This window comes from Dendropsophus ebraccatus, chromosome 3 (assembly GCF_027789765.1).
Source record: "Dendropsophus ebraccatus isolate aDenEbr1 chromosome 3, aDenEbr1.pat, whole genome shotgun sequence".
Classification (NCBI taxonomy): Eukaryota; Metazoa; Chordata; class Amphibia; order Anura; family Hylidae; genus Dendropsophus; species Dendropsophus ebraccatus.
Genome location: NC_091456.1, coordinates 8,499,464 through 8,519,533, shown reverse-complemented (window position 1 = coordinate 8,519,533; position 20,070 = coordinate 8,499,464). Strand labels below are relative to the sequence as shown.

General features: G+C 42.2%; 1 protein-coding gene across 1 annotated transcript in view; it reads right to left on the bottom strand.

Annotated features, from left to right (window-relative positions):
* The window catches only part of SH2B3 (SH2B adaptor protein 3), a 115,727-nt gene that overhangs the window by 7,986 nt on the left and 87,671 nt on the right, over nucleotides 1–20,070 (bottom strand). The window contains exons 4-6 of the mRNA XM_069960779.1: nucleotides 17,363–17,464; nucleotides 12,074–12,162; nucleotides 6,041–6,135 (exon numbers count right to left, since the gene is read on the bottom strand). Coding sequence (XP_069816880.1) covers nucleotides 6,041–6,135; nucleotides 12,074–12,162; nucleotides 17,363–17,464 — 286 coding nt within the window. The remainder of the gene's footprint in view (nucleotides 1–6,040; nucleotides 6,136–12,073; nucleotides 12,163–17,362; nucleotides 17,465–20,070) is intronic.

The following is a 20,070-nucleotide window of genomic DNA, read 5'->3' as shown; positions in this document are numbered from 1 at the left end:
CATATAGCAGTAACGGCCATTGTTTAGCATACTTTAGTGAACGTCATAGCAGTAACGGTCGTTGTTTAGCATACTTTGGCAGACGTCAAAGCAAGAACGGACGTTGGTTCATTATTCAGGTTTAAAGGCGGTCCCTTTTAACACCCTTTTTGGTTATTAAGAATTTAACTCGACTTTATATTAAAAACGGTGGAATGACGGCCAGAGAATAAAACTATGTGTGAACAACTAAAAATAGCAGCCGTTGTTCCCAAAATAACAGCCACAAATTAATGTTATAAACACTAATTTGACAGATGTTTTTCTATCCATTGTGTGAACAGACGGCCTTTGTTTGCATAAACTTCAATGGGAACCATTGGTAAATAAAAACAACGGCTGTTGTTTGAAAAAAAAATAATTATTGGCCGTTATTATGCAAAATAAAGAATTGTTTGAATATAGCCTAAATGTTTAAGGTACCATACTGACACGGCCGCGCAGATGTGTCAGTACATTGTCAACATGATTTGAAAAGTTGCGCTGCACATGTTCTGTGCACGGACCGCTTTCACGTAACGTGTGGACTGTCCCCATAATCTTGTGTGAAAAAATTATAAAACTATTACAACGAGAAAAAAATAGTAACAGGAAAAAAAAGAGCATGTCTGGCTGTAATTTGTAAAAAAACAAACAAAAACCCCCCGAACCACAGGCTAGGCTATACAGATACATACAGAATAACTGGTCGCATACCTTTAACCATTCTTATCACTTCTCCTGGTTATTTCCATAGTTCTCTCTTAGGCATTGTTCACACACAGCAAAATGAAAGCAAAATACAACAGTAAAATAGGTATAAAATGTGGGCAGATTGTGGACCTAATAATGAGCTGCATGGAAAAATGTCATACACTGTGTGTATTTTAAACATTTTATACCTACTTTTCTGTCATATTTAGTTTTTATTTTACTGTATGTGAATGATGCCTAAGAGAGAACTATGGAAATAACCAGGAGAAGCACAAACAATGGATTAAGGTATGCGATTAGTTGTTCTGTTATATGTATATGTAGATGTGTAGCTTAGGTTTGTTGTTTTTTTATACCAATTACAGCCTGATACTGTGACATGTTCTTTTTTTCTGTTTCTATTACTATCTCATTGTAATAGTTTTATTTTTTTTTTCACATTATGGCGACAGTTATTTTGCCCAAACTATTTTAGCTTTCTTATCAACACAAAAGGGAAATGTTTCTGGGCATGCTCTGTGACCTAACCAGTGGTTATTCCACAAAGAAGGTGAGACAAGCTTCATCTACTGTCTTATCTATGTACTGGTGTCACCTTTCACTGAACTGTCTGTGATGACACTGCCTGAAAGTTTAGTTTCCAGCAGTCTCAGTTTAGTTTTAGGCCTAGTGGCTAGACTAAACAATGCAAGTTTTAAGGATTATTTTAAAGTATAAAGTAAACATCACCAAAAATGCCTAAAATATGATTAAAGGAGAAGTCTGGCGAAAAGTATTGTATTGCCCCCCAAAAGTTATACAAATCACCAATATACACTTATTACGGGAAATGCATGGTGATGCCACTTCCTGGATAACATGGTGATGCCACTTCCTGGATAACATGGTGATGTCACTTCCTGGATAACATGGTGATGTCACTTCCTGGATAAACATGGTGATGTCACTTCCTGGATAACATGGTGATGTCACTCCCTGGATAACATGGTGAGGTCACTCCCCGACTTCCAGAGCTGTGTGGGCTGTGGCTGCTGGAGAGGATAATGGCAGGGGGGACACAGGGCACTGGGGGGACACTGAGCATCCCCCTGCCATCATCCTCTCCAACAGCCACAGCCCGCACAGCTCTGGGAGTCGGGGAGTGACATCAACATGTTATCCAGGAAGTGACATCACCATGTTATCCAGGAAGTGACATCACCATGTTATCCAGGAAGTGACATCACCATGTTATCCAGGAAGTGACATCGCCACGTTATCCAGGAAGTGACATCACCACGTTATCCAGGAAGTGACATCACCATGTTTATCCAGGAAGTGACATCAACATGTTATCCAGGAAGTGACATCACCATGTTATCCAGGAAGTGACATCACCATGTTTATCCAGGAAGTGACATCACCATGTTTATCTAAGAAGTGACATCACCATGTTATCCAGGAAGTGACATCACCATGTTATCCAGGAAGTGACATCGCCACGTTATCCAGGAAGTGACATCGCCACGTTATCCAGGAAGTGACATTACCATGTTATCCAGGAAGTGACATCACCATGTTATCCAGGAAGTGAAGCCTTGATGCAGTAAGTGCAGGGAAAAAAGCACTTTATCTTCATTTCCCGTAATAAGTGTTTATTGGTGATTTGTATAACTGTTGGGGGGCAATACAATACTTTAATAAAAATTTTCCTTGGACAACTTCTTTAATATAAAAATTATTAAAAAAAATAGGTAATTTTCTGATGACGCTTTCCATTTAAATTGAAGGTTTAACCCTTTAAGGACATGGCCCATTTTCGTTTTTACGTTTTCGGTTTTTCCTCCTTGTGTTTAAAAGGTCATAGCACTTGCATTTTTCCACCTAGAAACCCACATGACCCCTTATTTCTTGCGTCACTAATTGTACTTTGCAATTACAGGCTGAATTTTTGCATAAAGTACACTGCGAAACCAGAAAAAAATTCAAAGTGTGGTGAAATTGAAAAAAAAAACGCATTTCTTTTATTTGGGGGAAATGTGTTTTTACGCCATTCGCCCTGGGGTAAAACTGACTTGTTATGCATGTTCCTCAAGTCGTTACGATTAAAACGATATGTAACATGTATAACTTATATTGTATCTGATGGCCTGTAAAAAATTCAAACCGTTGTTAACCAATATACATTCCTTAAAATCGCTCCATTCCCAGGCTTATAGCGCTTTTATCCTTTGGTCTATGGGGCTGTGCGAGGTGTCATTTTTTGCGCCATGATGTGATCTTTCTATCGGTACCTTGATTGCGCATATACGACTTTTTGATCGCTTTTTATTACATTTTTTCTGGATTTGATGCGACCAAAAATGCGCAATTTTGCACTTTGGGATTTTTTTGCGCTGACGCCGTTTACCGTACGAGATCAGGAATGTGATTAATTAATAGTTCGGGCGATTACGCACGCGGCGATACCAAACATGTTTATTTATTTATTTATTTGTTTACTTTTATTTAAAACCTGGGGAAAGGGGGGTGATTCAGACTTTTATTAGGGGAGGGGGCTTTTTACTATTAACAACACGTTTTTTTTTTTTTTTTTACACATATACTAGAAGCCCCCATGGGGGACTTCTAGTATATACACTTTGATCTCTCATAGAGATCTCTGCAGCATAGATATGCTGCAGAGATCCATGAGATCGGCACTCGTTTGCTTTCGGCTGCTGCAGCCGGAAACAAACGAGTGCCGAGCCGAGGACGGCGCCATTTTGGACGCGTCCCCGGCCGGCATCAGTAACGGAGATCGCTCCTCCGGGACAAGGTCCCGGAGGAGCGATCTCCCCCACTAGACACCAGGGAAACGTTGCCTCCGGTAATCGGAGGCAGCTGTCAACTTTGACAGCTGCCTCCGATTAGCTAATTAGCGGGCACGGCGATCGGACCGTGCCCGCTAATAGCGGCGGTCCCGGGCTACACGCGGCACCCGGGATCGCGGCACTTCAAAGCGGGGCCGCCGCGCGGCCCCGCTTTGAAGTGCTAATGAGGACATAGGACGTACCGGTACGTCCTATGTCCTTAAGAGGTTAAAGAGTCACTGTCGTATTTTTTTTTTTTTGCAGAAATCAATAGTCCAGGCGATTTTAAGAAACTTTGTAATTGGGTTTATTAGCCAAATCTGCCATTATCTGCATGTAAAAAGCCTTTTCCCAGGTCCCCCCCTCCCTCCTCTTTTTCATCCACTCTGAAAAATCTGAAAATTGTGACTTGTTGCAGGAGACGTCCCCTGTCTGCTCTATGGAGAGGGGAGGGGGGAGGAGGAAGGAGGGAGTTAGCCGGCAGCAGAAAGCAGATAACAGAGGATTACAGGCACGGAGCTGGGTGACAGCTGTAATCTGAGCTCAGACAGGTCACTGGTGATGGTCAGAACAGATAACGGGTGAGGGATTTGTAGATTAACTCTTTGTTGTCCTGTTTTGGTCTTTTCTTTAGCTCTCTCCATAGGAGAACAATGAAGACAGGGGGGAGAGCTTCAAACTGCTTTTTCATGATAAAAATGCATTTTTCGGATAATAAACCCAATTACAAAGTTTCTTAAAATCGCCTGGACTATTGATTTCTGCAAAAAAAAATTTCACGACAGTGACACTTTAAGGGAAATGATGTTGAAATTGTATTAAGACTTATTTAGATGTTAGGAGGATTGCAAATGATGAATAAAGTGTCCCTGTGGTTATAACTTTCAAAGTCTAAATCAACAGTAAATTTGATATTAAGCAAGTTTGCAATTTACATTTATTTATTTATTTTTTTAGTTATCATGGAAAACACAGCAGTTTCTGTTTTATGACAGTTGTTTTCTAAAAAAACAACAAAAAACAAAACAGGAAACAGTGAGAAAACAGGAAGTCCTGTGTATCCCAGGCCATCTGAGCGCTCACAGAGAGAAGGCATGATTGATGGACATATTGAGCTATGACTCTTTGTACTGGCCGGAATTCCTGTGTTTAGTCTGTTTTTCTTTTTCCCCAGTAAATCTGCCTTCAGGAGACTAGTCCTGGATACAGTAAGTATAGCTGTTATATAGCTGCCTTCAGGAGACTGGACCAGGATACAGTAAGTATAGCTGTTCTATAGCTGCCTTCAGGAGACTGGACCAGGATACAGTAAGTATAGCTGTTATATAGCTGCCTTCAGGAGACTGGACCTGTATACAGTAAGTATAGCTGTTATATAGCAGCCTTCAGGAGACTGGACCTGGATACAGTAAGTATAGCTGTTATATAGCTGCCTTCAGGAGACTGGACCTGTATACAGTAAGTATAGCTGTTATATAGCAGCCTTCAGGAGACTGGACCTGGATACAGTAAGTATAGCTGTTATATAGCTGCCTTCAGGAGACTGGACCTGTATACAGTAAGTATAGCTGTTATAAAGCAGCCTTCAGGAGACTGGACCTGGATACAGTAAGTATAGCTGTTATATAGCTGCCTTCAGGAGACTGGACCTGGATACAGTAAGTATAGCTGTTATATAGCAGCCTTCAGGAGACTGGACCTGGATACAGTAAGTATAGCTGTTCTATAGCTGCCTTCAGGAGACTGGACCTGGATACAGTAAGTATAGCTGTTATATAGCAGCCTTCAGGAGACTGGACCTGGATACAGTAAGTATAGCTGTTATATAGCTGCCTTCAGGAGACTGGACCTGGATACAGTAAGTATAGCTGTTATATAGCAGCCTTCAGGAGACTGGAACTGGATACAGTAAGTATAGCTGTTCTATAGCTGCCTTCAGGAGACTGGACCTGGATACAGTAAGTATAGCTGTTATATAGCTGCCTTCAGGAGACTGGACCTGGATACAGTAAGTATAGCTGTTATATAGCAGCCTTCAGGAGACTGGAACTGGATACAGTAAGTATAGCTGTTCTATAGCTGCCTTCAGGAGACTGGACCTGGATACAGTAAGTATAGCTGTTCTATAGCTGCCTTCAGGAGACTGGACCTGGATACAGTAAGTATAGCTGTTATATAGCAGCCTTCAGAAGACTGGACCTGGATACAGTAAGTATAGCTGTTATATAGCTGCCTTCAGGAGACTGGACCTGGATACAGTAAGTATAGCTGTTATATAGCAGCCTTCAGGAGACTGGACCTGGATACAGTAAGTATAGCTGTTCTATAGCTGCCTTCAGGAGACTGGACTTGGATTTCTGCTTGTGTTACAGCGTGTTGATTTAGATTTTGAAAGTTATAATGACAGGGACACAGTAAGTATAAAAAAACCCTCTTTCAAAGCTGAACAACACATAGTCCTGACACATAGTACAAACCTTGGTTGATGGAGTCTGTGCTGCCACTACTGGGATTCTGTGATGCTGGATCTGTAGGAGAAGACACCTGCATCTCTCCATCAACCTCCTCTGCCCTAAAATAAAGAAATTGGATTTTAGCATCTATAGAAAATCTTATTTTTTTTCATCTGTTCATGCATTGTTTTATTTTCACTCATAATTACGGTGGTATTTAGCTTTTATTTTACTGTGTGTGAACATGGCTCCAGCTTACAGCTCAGAGAAGTTCCCATCCCCTGTGCACTTGGCTCTACACTTACGTCTGACTGCAATGCATGACATCTGGATTCTGCTGTGAATGTAAGCAGATATATTGGGGAAGTTTTATTTCTTAGAATTGCTTCTATGTGTAACCACATGTGCACTAACCATAGAAGCATCAAACCTATAGATGTGTGCTTCCTTAAAGGGGTACTCCAGCGAAAATGTTTTTCTTTTAAATCAACTAGAATCAGAAAGTTATTTAGATTTGTAATTTAAGAATCTCCAGTCTTCCAATACTTATCAGTACAAAATCCCGGCACTCATAAGCATACATTGAGCAGAATGTTCACACTTGTATGGTTATGGATACCAAATAAAGATTATAGATAATGAAATTGGTGAGTGCCGGGATTTTGTACTGAACTATTTGCTGGGATTTTACTCCTTTCCACTTGCACCGCAGGACTTTACACGGAATGCCGCTTTGAACCTTTATCATGCTTCCAATATCAGCTGCTGTTTGTCCTGCAGGAAGTGGTGTATTCTTTCAAGTCTGACACAGCGCTCTCTGCTGCCACCTCTGTCCATGTCAGGAACTGTCCAGAGCAGCAGCAAATCCCCATAGAAAACCTCTCCTGCTCTGGACAGTTCCTGACATGGACAGAGGTGGCAGCAGAGAGCACTGTGTCAGACTGGAGAGAATACACCACTTCCTGCAGGACATACATCAGCTGATAAGTACTGATAGACTGGAGATTTTTAAATAGAAGTAAATTACAAATCTATTCAACTTTCTGAAACCAGCTGATTTGAAAGAAAAAGAGTACCCCTTTAAACTATTTGCTTTTCCACCTGTGCGTCTGAAGAAGTCACCTGTAAGACAGACAGACTAAGAATACGAGTCGCTAAAAGTGCCGGAAACCCACTTTTTAATTCATGGAAATTCAAGGAAGGGAGAACAAGAGCTGGAGGAGGACGAGCTCTGGAAATCACACAATGATTAATTGCTAACAGAGTTCTTGGTATTTCAATAACAGGAAAAGCCTTTCAGCATAGCGCTGGAGGCCGAACCATATGCAAAGCCTACAGGTCAACATGCACTTCCTCTGCTTCCTGCTTCAGAAACGGCGATTATCACCATCACACATCATCACACATGCAGCGCCCCCCGCTGGCAGGTGACCCCCTCATGCAGTACAACTGACCGACAGCAGCTTTAACCCCTGCTTGTCTGAGCTGCCACTGGCAAATACTGAGCTCCAAGCACGACAGCTGGGACGTGAACTTGACCCTATTTCTGATGTCTATGCGCGATTTCATCTAAGAATTCTATACAAACATTCAGAACTAATCTGTATTCAAAAAGAACAGGGAAATTACAAAGATTTAATAACACATGAAAGCTTCCAGCTTTATATTCAGATTTAAGCTATGTTCACACAACGTACATTTTATGGAAACAACGTCCTTTCCTTTCATGGTGATATGTGTTGCATTGAAGCCAATGCAAACAACGGCCATTGTTCACACAATGTACTGAAAAACATTAGAGATGTCAATTATTTTCGACCGTTGTGCATTAATTCCAATGCAATTTTCAATGCAACAACGGCCGTTGTTTTACACGCAATACAACGGCCGTTGTTTTTGTATGCCAAACAATGGCCATTGTCCGTACATTGTGTGACCATAGGCTAAATCTACGTAAAATACAGCATGAGGGTATAGTACATTGCAGTACTAATCTTGTAGAATGGTAAACCGCAAAAAATCTGTCCGTAATCCGTATTTTTTGCAGACCAGCAAAGAAGAGGAAGGTGAGAGTTAAACAAGTGGGAATGGTTTAAATTGATTAGTCATTCGTATTTTTGTGGACGTTATGGATATTTCATCTGTAAAAGTTCCGGACGCCCCCATTGACTTCTATGCAATTATCTGTGCTGCAATTACGGCCAATGGCTTAGTGATTGGTTCGCTTTAAAAGAGCCACATAAATGCCCAAGGCTTCCCTGTAGGACATCTTCCCCAGAACCACTCTCTCTGCCAGCTCGCCTTGTTCCTAAAACAGCCTGGAGGCTGCAGACAAGTGCTGGTCAGTATGGTCGGCACTCATTGGCAGAGCCTTTACACAGCACAACAAATCGGGCATCCGAGCTGTCCGAATGATCTTTGTATTGTTTGTGCAGCCCGGAAATCTGACAGCACAGATGTATGTTGTAGAACGGACAAACAGTAGACTTCCAACACTCAAGGTTAACACCTGCTCAGTGGAGAAGAATAGTGCAACTAAACTAGACAATGGTCCCAATAACAAAGTAGCTTACTGACGAGGTGCTAGAATCACTATGTATTTATATTGGGGTCTGGGATATGTGTATATATTGAGGTCTGGGATATGTATATATATATATATATTGGGGTCTGGGATATGTGTATATATTGGGGTCTGGGATATGTATATATATTGGGGTCTGGGATATGTGTATATATTGGGGTCTGGGATATGTATATATTGGGGTCTGGGATATGTGTATATATTGGGGTCTGGGATATGAATATATTGGGGTCTGGGATATGTATATACATATATATATTGGGGTCTGGGATATGAATATATTGGGGTCTGGGATATGTATATACATATATATATTGGGGTCTGGAATATGTAAATATTGCGGTCTGTGATATGTATGTATAATGGGGTCTGGGATGTTTAGATATATTGGGGTCTGGGATATGTATATATATATTGGGGTCTGGGATATGTATATATATTGGGGTCTGGGATATGTATATATATATTGGGGTCTGAGATATGTGTATATATTGGGGTCTGGGATATGTATATATATATTGGGGTCTGAGATATGTGTATATATTGGGGTCTGGGATATGTATATATATTGGGGTCTGGGATATGTATATTATGGGGTCTGGGATATGTATATATTGGGGTCTGGGATATTTATGTATATATTGGGTTCTGGGATATGTATATATCTGTGCTCTCAGTTTCTGGATCACAAGCAACAGTGTATACTTACCATCCATGCTGCTTGTGATCTGGGTCTTCGTCCTTAAAGCTGCCAGCTTTATCTTCAGGCCTTGCTTCCACTCGGCTGTCAATCATTCAGGAGGATGAGCCTGAAGATACAGAAGCAGCCAGAGGACTGGAGACCCAGATGCCGGATCACAAGCAGCCCAGATGGTAAGTATACACTGCTGCTTGTGATCTGGAAACTGACAGCACAGATATATACTTATCCCAGACCCCAATATATAGATATCCCAGACCCCAATATACACATATCCCAGACCCCAATATACACATATTCCAGACCCCAATATATACATATCCCAGACCCCAATATATACATATCCCAGACCCCAATATACACATATCCCAGACCCCAATATACACATATCCCAGACCCCAATATATAAATATCCTAGACCCCAATGTATAAATATCCTAGACCCCAATGTAATGTATAAATATCCCAGACACACAATATATATTTTATATATATATATATATATATATATATATACACATATATATATATATATATATATATATATATACACACACACACACACATATCCCAGACCCCAATATATATACATATCCCAGACCCCAATATATACATATCCCAGACCTCAATATATATATATATACATATCCCAGACCCTAATATATATACATATCCCAGACCCCAATATATATACATATCCCAGACACCCATATATATACATATCCCAGACACCCATATATATACATATCCCAGACACCCATATATATACATATCCCAGACACTAATATATATATGATCAATGGATAAACTCCACAAATTCTCTTCAGCTTTTCATAAAATTCATAACTTTTTTTTAAAACAGCTGAAGCGTTTCGGACCCAAAGTCCTTAATCATGGCTCTTTTCCCTGTGGATTAATCTGTTCCAAAGAGAAAAGTACAGGAGGACAATAAAATAGTTATGAATTTTATGAAAAGCTGAAGAGCATTTGTGGAGTTTATCCATTGATCATATTTATTCCCCTGGAGTCCTAAGGAGTCTCTTCGAGCTATCCCTACAATGGTGGGACTAATTTAAATATGATGGAGGTGCTGACTGCAACTTAAGTTGTTGTTTTTTTTTTCATATTACCAATATATATACATATCTCAGACCCAGCAGCGTGATTTAGAGGGGGCAGAGGGGGCGGCCGCTCCTGGGCCCACTGAAGATTTGGCCAGTTAATGCTGTCCGCAGAAGCTATTGCTTTTGCACACAGACTTAACAAATGTCTAATGGCTGTAGGTGGCCCCTGGCCAGCAACTAGTGCTCCTGGGGGATCCACACGGCTACTGAATGTTGTGTCTGACCATTTAGCCATATGCGATTGTATGCAAGGAGAACATACAGTTGAATGCAGCAGGATGATTGACAAGGCGAGGAGAGCGTTGCCTCCCCCCCTTGCCAATCACTGTTGTGGCCACAAGAGGCCGTTCCCTCTCTTAAGAGCTGTGGAACATGAGTGATGTCACTCATGCAGGTAGAGAGTTGACATGAGAAGTTTACAGTACTGCAACCACACAGCAGGTAAGTATGGCTTTTTTTCCTTAGTTATAGAGAAGGAGACCTATGTGGGTGGGGCTAACTCCTGGGAAGGATGTTATCTATGATGGTTGGGGTATGGGATGTGCTGGCTAACTGAAAAGGGGGTACTTAATTTGGAGGTACAGTCTACTCACAGTGGTGGTGGTGGGGGTCTAACCACCAGGATTACCAGGGAGATTACTGCGGGGGGGATGGGGTGGCTACATGGGGAATACATACTGGGGGGATCACCTACATGAGATGGTGCTGGAGGGGATGCCTACATGGAGGATACTACCTTTTTTTTTTTTTTTTTTATTTGTCCTACATTTTCCATGTATTGTCATGTATTGTTTCTATGGATTAATAAAGTAATTATGCCATTTAGTTATGTTGCAGTAGTCTGGCTTTTTGTGTATAGGTTATTTAGTATGGTTGCCTTGAACTGCATGGGACTATTTATTGTTATTACCCACTGCACTACCACATCCAAGCTTTGGGGGAGAGTGGCACTGTTTCTGGAAAAAGGCAGCTATGTTTTTGTAATGCTGGATAGCCCCTTTAATTTTTACATGGTTATATATGTGAAATGCAGAAAGTCTTTTCCACTGTTCTCAGTCCCTGGTCACTATGAATAATGTAGTAGAAAATACCCTTTATTATTCGGAAAGCGTCGTCATCTACTAATTCCCTATGGGTAACATAATCGGTTGGGGGCCCACTGAGACTCACTCGCCCCCCCTAGGCTGAACCCCTAGCTACGCCCCTGCCCCGACCCCAATATATACATATCTGTGCTGTCAGTTTCTCTTACCTAATTATTGGCTGCACATAACCCTGTTTACACTGACAATAATAAATTTAGTAGTTTGTTCTAAAGACCTGATCAGCTGAGGATGGGGCACTTTCCCTGTCCTCGGATAGGATGATCGCCGTCACTTTTACACAGACCGATTAATGGCCGCAGGACCGTTTATAGCAAAGAATTCATCTACAGCAACGACAGAAGAAAACATTGGCATGTTCTGGTGGTCTCCACAGAAAGAAGAGGGGAAGAACCCAGAGACCTCCTCATTCTAATAACATCCCCGCAGTCCCGTTATTCGGCTATATCCCTCGTCTGGTTATTCTGAGGGGTTTTTTTTTGTGTGTGTTTATTTAAAAATAAAAAAAGAAAAAGCTCCCACCATAGAAGAAAGTGGATGGCCTACCCGCAGTTCATGCACTCTTTGATTTCTGAAGTCCAGGAATTTAGCTGCTGGTCATCTACAACTTCAAAAATAACTTCAGTTGTATTAACCTACAAAAAAAAATAGAGGAAAACAGGAAAACAGATAAATATCAGAAAACATTCTTCATTCTGGAGAAAACCCACAAAGGCTTCCTTTGAAACGCTGCCTGTCCACATCTAACAGGGCTAAGTATATCAGTGTGAGAACACAATCTGTCATGTAATGTCTCCTCCGGGCTGGTGGCCGAGGCCGCAGAACCATCCAGACAGGAACCCGGGGAATCAGGGTCAGGAGCTTCTCTCTAAGTATCATATAAGTCACAATCAAAATGGAAAGTGGACGGACATGGAGAAGCCTCGTTAACGTCATCAATGTGGGTAGAATCCAAAATCCGTCATGAGCCTCTATGTCAGGGATGAGGAACCTTCCGGCTTCCAGTTGTTGCAAAACTACAATTCCCATCATGCCTGGACAGCCAAAGCTAAAGCTTTAATTAATTTTAATTAATTAATAATAAAGATCTGGGGAGCTAGAGATCCAGTCCAGGACACCGTCCATGCTACGGACAGATTGCGGAGGTCGTGACCTCAACTAGTCACAGAGGAGAAGACGAAGAGGGGAGTAACTACAGCCTAGAGAGGCGGGGTTACAATGAAGAGGGGAGTAACTACAGCCTAGAGAGGCGGGGTTACAATGAAGAGGGGAGTGACTACAGCCCAGAGAGGTGGGAATGCAACGAGAAAGGGAGCGACTACAGCCCAGAGAGGCGGGGATACAATGAAGAGGGGAATGTCTACAGGCCAGAGAGGCAGAGTTACAATGCAGAGGGGAGTGACTACAACCCAGAGAGGCGGGATTACAGTGCAGAGGGGAGTGACTACAGCCCAGAGAGGCGGGATTACAGTGCAGAGGGGAGTGACTACAGCCCAGAGAGGCAGGGTTACAGTGCAGAGGGGAGTGACTACAACCCAGAGAGGCGGGATTACAGTGCAGAGGGGAGTGACTGCAGCCCAGAGTGGCGGGATTACAGTGCAGAGGGGAGTGACTATAGCCCAGAGGCGGGATTACAGTGCAGAAGGGAGTGACTACAGCCCAGAGAGGCGGGATTACAGTGCAGAGGGGAGTGACTACAGACCAGAGAAGAGAGGTTACAGTAGACAGGGGAGTGACTACAGACCAGAGAGGCGAGGTTACAGCGGAGAGGGGAGTGACTACAGACCAGCAAGGAGAGGTTACAGCGGAGAGGGGAGTGGCTACAGACCAGCAAGGAGAGGTTACAGCGGAGAGGGGAGTGACCACAGACCAGCAAGGAGAGGTTACAGCACAGAGGGGAGTGACTACAGACCAGAGAGGCGGGGTTACAGTGCAGAGGGGAGTGACTACAGACCAGAGAGGCGGGGTTACAGTGCAGAGGGGAGTGACTACAGACCAGTGAGGCGAGGATACAGTGCAAAGGGGAGTGACTACAGACCAGAGAGGCGGGGTTACAGTGCAGATGGGAGTGACTACAGCCCTTAGAGGTGAGGTTACAGCAGAGAGGTGAGTGACTACAGACCAGTGAGGTGGGGTTACAGCAGAGAGGGGAGTGACTACAGACCAGCAAGGTGAGATTACAGCAGACTGGGGAGTGACTACAGACCAGTGAGGTGGGGTTACAGCACAGAGGGGAGTGACTACAGACCAGCAAGGTGAGATTACAGCAGACTGGGGAGTGACTACAGACCAGTGAGGCGAGGTTACAGCAGAGAGGGGAGTGACTACAGACCAGTGAGGTGGGGTTACAGCGGAGAGGGGAGTGACTACAGACCAGTGAGGCGGGGTTACAGCACAGAGGGGAGTGACTACAGACCAGAGAGGCGGGGTTACAGCGGAGAGGGGAGTGACTACAGACCAGTGAGGCGGGGTTACAGCACAGAGGGGAGTGACTACAGACCAGTGAGGCGGGGTTACAGCACAGAGGGGAGTGACTACAGACCAGAGAGGCGGGGTTACAGCGCGGGAACACTGATTTACAGCACAAGGAGGAAAACAACTAAATTTAGGGATGACGGAGGCAACAGCAAACAAGCAGTTTATGTGGTAGGAAACGCTGCAGTATGCTTGATCACATCATTAACTCATCATCATTTAACTCAGAACCCTGGTTTCCTTTAAGTTCCTTCATGCTACTTTTTAGGCTCTGTGTACGAAAGGTTTCTATAAGCCACTGCCACTTTTTGAAGAACAACTTCTTTATTTATTAGGACCAGCATACTACATATCTACTGTATGTAAATTAGGCCCGATCTCTGCCCCCTGCCAGATTTACTTTTAAAGGGGCACTCTGGGCAAGGACCCACCACAGTCGCTAGCCTGCAAAGTCACCACAACAGGTCTCGTAAGCGGTTGCACAGCAGGACGGATGGGAGGTAAATTTTACCATTTTGAAACAACCCATCCCTGAGCATATATAGAAAAGGCCTATGCCCGAAGTATCCCTTTAAGCTTTAATGTTTTTAAAGTGACAGGCACATTTTTAAGGGTGCCTGTCTAGCAACACTGGCAGTACAGTACAGAAAATATATAACCTCAACGATCAACAGTCCCTCGGGAATTTCACAATCACAATACAAACATAGGCATACAGTAATATACATGTCAATGTCTAAGCACCAGTGTAATTTAAAGGGGAAATTTATTACATCCTGCCATAGCCAAACCCCATGTTTTTATGCCCTCAGGCAACTCCAAGCTCCAGAATATAATAGCAGCTGGGCTATGGGCGGTCAGCCTGTTCCCAGCATTCATCTAACTATCTTTGGATTACGCATAACGATTTTTGAATAACATGCCCCCACCCTTACCCCTCCTGCCCCAAAGCAAGTTCTTTTATAATTGTTCCTGTCTTGCTTTTTTTTTATTTTCATCTATTTTATGCAATGTGTGCATCTGTTTTGATCAGTTTTTTTCACTGACTTCCATTATAAAAAAAAAAAATGATTTTGGAAGAGGTGGGGACTGAAGATACCGCAGGTGGCTGGACGTGCTGGATCACAAGCAGCGCTGATGGTAAGTATACATTGCTGCTTATGATCTTTATAAACTGGCAGTACAGATATATACAAATCCCAGACCCCAACATATACATTTATTCCACACCCCAATATATACATATATCCCAGATCCCATTATATACATATATCCCAGATCCCAATATATACATATATCCCAGATCCCAATATATACATATCTCAGACCCCAATACATACATATTCCAGACCCCAATATTTATACATATCCCAGACCCCAATATATACACATATCCCAGACCCCAATATATACATATCCCAGATCCCAAGATATATACATATCCCAGACCCCAATATATATATACATATCCCAGAGCCCGATATATTATATATAATATATATATATATATATATATATATATATATATATATATATATAAATATATATCCCAGACTGTGCTGTCAATTTTCTTTAATTGTTATTGACCTCACCTATCCTGTATGTGCAGGAAGATGTTTGGTTGACGACAATAAAATTTGATAAAGAAACGATCAGTTGAGGATAAAAAGTTTTCCTCCTTCTCAGCTGATCACTGTCACTTATACATGGGACGATTATTGTCCGCAGGAGCGTTTCTAGCAACACTCATTACCGATCATCATCCTGTGTAAAAGGCCCTTAATACACAGCTATACACAATGGAAAATCTAGCACAAAAAAACTAAAGCCCCTATTACACGGAATGATCTCTGGGAGCAAGCGAGCGCCAACCTTTCAGGTCAGCGCTCACTTGCTCCTCACTTGCTATTACATGCACCAACAGCGAGCGGGTGAGTAAAATTATTACATGTAAAATAAAGAAGCAATTACACCAGACTGTGGACCAACTCACAAAGTGTTTATATAAGGCTGTGAACCGATTTGCAGCGGTGTGTACACTGGACTGTGAACCGACTGACAGCAGCATTTAGACTTGACTGTGGACTAAATGGTGAAACAGTTTACACTAGACTGGACTGAATGGTGACAGAGTTTACACTAGACTGTGGACTCTCTGCTGGTAGTGTTTATATCAGACCTGTGAATGACTGGTGAAAACATTTACATTAGACTGTTAAGTGTCTGGCGGCTGTGTGTACACTAGACTATTAACTGTCTGGGGCCAGGTTTTACACTAAACTATGGACTGTCTGGGGCCAGGTTTTACACTAAACTATGGACTGTCTGGGGCCAGGGTTTACACTAGACTATGGACTGTCTGGGGCCAGGTTTTACACTAAACTATGGACTGTCTGGGGCCAGGGTTTACACTAGACTATGGACTGTCTGGGGCCAGGGTTTACACTAGACTATGGACTGTCTGGGGCCAGGGTTTACACTAGACTATGGACTGTCTGGGGCCAGGGTTTACACTAGACTATGAACTGTCTGGGGCCAGGGTTTACACTAGACTATGGACTGTCTGGGGCCAGGGTTTACACTAGACTATGAACTGTCTGGGGCCAGGTTTTACACTAGACTATGGACTGTCTGGGGCCAGGGTTTACACTAGACTATGAACTGTCTGGGGCCAGGGTTTACACTAGACTATGGACTGACAGGTGGCAACATTTACAAAAGATTGTAGACTGAGTGTTGGAAGCATTAACACTGCACCAGGTACTAACCTGTACACACAGCAATGGACTAAATGACCACAATATTATCTATGCATCCACCAAAAGAGCTACTTAAAGAGCTACTGGACATTGAATTTAAAGGAGAAGTCTGGGCTCAGACTGGATTTTTTTTTAATCCAGGGAGGAGGTGGCTGAACATAACAACATGCACCTACTGTACCTCCCCAGCTTCAGCGCTGGGGCTCGCTTCCCTTCACTCCAGTTCCCTGTCCCCCGGCTGCTTCCTGGTCTGAGCAGGGACCTGGGTCGTAAAGTGTCTGGCCCTCCCCGGCTGTTTAAAAAAAATAAAATTAAAAAAAAAAGGCTGAGCTCGGGCTTCTCCTTTAATATTGAAGAATGATAAAAAAAATCTTATGCTCGCTTTAGACCTTGCAGGCAGAAATTCTACCTAAAATAACTTGTGCACCTTCATCTACAATCTACAATGACGGTGTAAAATGTACATTTTTTGGGGTCACACATGCAATGGTTTTAGTTGCCGCCTGCAGCCCTGTAAGCCCAAGCTCCACTCTCTACTTGCACAAAGTTTTATGCTAAGGCGACAACATTGATGCGTTCCCCTTCTAGGAATGGCAGGTACCTTTAGCACAAACGTGTTGATGTTGTCTGGCATCTCCAGCCGGGTGCACTTTCTGATTTCATGGATTGCACAGCACGGAACCCGTAACTTTGGTTTGGAGCACTGCAAGGGAGACAGAGATTTATGGTTGTTATAAAAGAATTTCTTATACATTTCATCATCAGAGAAGGTTATAGTTAGTTTGAAGTTTACTGCAATATAGGGATCCAGCGACAGAATTATTTTTATTTTAACATTTGGCTAGGGAAGTGACAAACATACAAAAAGGAGTCAAGCCCACCAACCCAGATCCCCCACAGCTCCTGGTCCCCACTTGTCACTGCCGCTCTCTGGTTCCTGCAGTCACCCAGTCACTGACTAAGGCAGGACCCTGCTGTGGGGACAACACATCCCAGGAAACAGTGAAGAGTGGGGATCGGGACGTGTAGGATCAGGGCAGCTAAATATGACCTTCACAGAGCACAACCCAGACAAGTCTTAAAAATCATTTTGTCCCCAGACAGCCCCTTCAAAGCACTCATAGAATTACTAATACCTAGAATATCTATTTGGTACTGTTCACACTTGTGTTTGGAATTTTCATCAAACTCAAACTCCAATATATCCAGCAGCAAACTGCAGTAAAAAAACACTGGAAACCGTAAAGCGACTCTGTATCCACCAAACCGCTAGTACCATCCGTCTGATGAGAGTAAATTCTTACCAGTCGTGTCTTTTAAAATGCACCCGGTGTCTTGGTTAGAGCAAAAAAAAAATTTTTTAATCTGTAACAGCAAGTCAAACTAGTGTGGCCTAGAGTGTCTGTGCCCCAGGTCTGCGAAGCCTCTCCTTCCTTCATCCCCACCATCCTCATCATTAGGCAGGATTTCTCCTGTTCATCACTTGTCTATACTGCACCTGGGCTGTAGACACACAGGGGCAGTTTAGACTAGTGATGGATAGGAGAAATACTTTCTCTGGGTGTTCCTAATGAGGAGGGAAGGAAGAAAGGAGAGGAGTCACAGACCTGGGGCACAGACTCGCTAGGCCACCCCAGTTTGACTTGCCTTCTACAAAATCTAAAAGATAATTTTTTGCTCTAACCAAGGCATCGGGTGTGACCGGGAAGGATTTACTCTCATCAGATGGATGGTGGGGAGGGTTGATGGATACACAGTTGCTGGAAGTGGCCTTTTGTTTGTTTGTCAGCTGATCGCTCCTAGGGGCACTCAATATTGATAATCGTCCTGTGTGAAAGGACCTTTAGATTACATTGGACAATTATCATGCAAATTTTTGTCACATTGTTCAAATTGAAACGACAATCATTTCGAGTAAATGCGGGTAACGATCAAACGACCAACAAAAAATCGTCCATCGTTTGTTTGCCACTGACACCAAAATAACTTAATCGTTCGCTGTAATTCCGCGTTCGTTCATTTATCGTTCACATCGTTCCTTCATTTGCTGGGGTCAGATGGAGTAAACGATCGTAGGAGCAATTGTAACTAACGACTATCTTTTTGTGTAATGCGGGGAATGATTGCAGGTTAACGATAAACTATCTAGTTTGCGATCGTTTATCGTTAATAAACAATTCGTCGGACACGTAATCAATGATACTCATTTTACCTCATTTTTTCCTCTTAGGATGATTTCCTAAACTGTATATACCTGCATTATGTTCTTTAAGTTTATATGTTCCTTTTTCTTTTGTTTTCTATCTGCGGTTTATACCGTGTACAGAAACAATAATATATATATGTGACAACCAGACAAGACCGAATAAGACACCAATGGTCTCATCAATACGATCTATAACTTTTATAGAATAACCTATATAGCTGGATTGTTCCTGTTTTACTTATTTACTTGATTAATATAATCTACATACAAATACACCTAATGTATATGCATATTGATATACTATTACCACCTTGGTTCATTTGAATTGTACAATGCAAACTGTAAACGGTTTATTTTTCTTCACATGTAAAAATTTATCTAAAAATTTCTAAATAAAACTTTTTGAAACGTTAATAAACAATTCGTCTACAAAAGACCCGAACTGTCATCTAAAACACTTTTGAGACACATCAAAAAGTTGTGACTGGTGGGGGACTCTACACTACCGTTCACATGAATAAGCAAGGCGAAGCGCTCAACTAGAGACTTCTTTCCCTGTATCTTTCTTTGCTGCAGATGACAAGTTATATAGACAGCAGATATGTCAAAAGTGACACTTTAAAGACTTCTTCCCAAATCGTCAAGATACCGGAAGCCTAATTTCCAATGATTTACAGTGGTGCCTTGGATTACAAGCATAATTTGTTTCAGGACCGCGCTTGTAATCCAAATCCACTCTTAAACCAAAGCAAATTTTCCTGTAAGAAATCATAGAAATGCAGACAATTCTGAATAACATGTAAAACAAATTAAACAAACATTCAGAAACAGCTGAATATTAGATATTATAAGTTACTGTGCAGTATAGCTATCAGCATGTGGTGTATAATGTATAGTAACTGTATAACCCTGATAACATAGCAGCTGGATATGTGATATATAGGTTACTATACAGTATAGCAGCATGTGGTATATAATGTATAGTAACTGTATAACCCTGATAACACAGCAGCTGGATATGTGATATATAAGTTACTGTACAGTATAGCAATCAGCATGTGGTGTATAATGTATAGTAACTGTATAACCCTGATAACACAGCA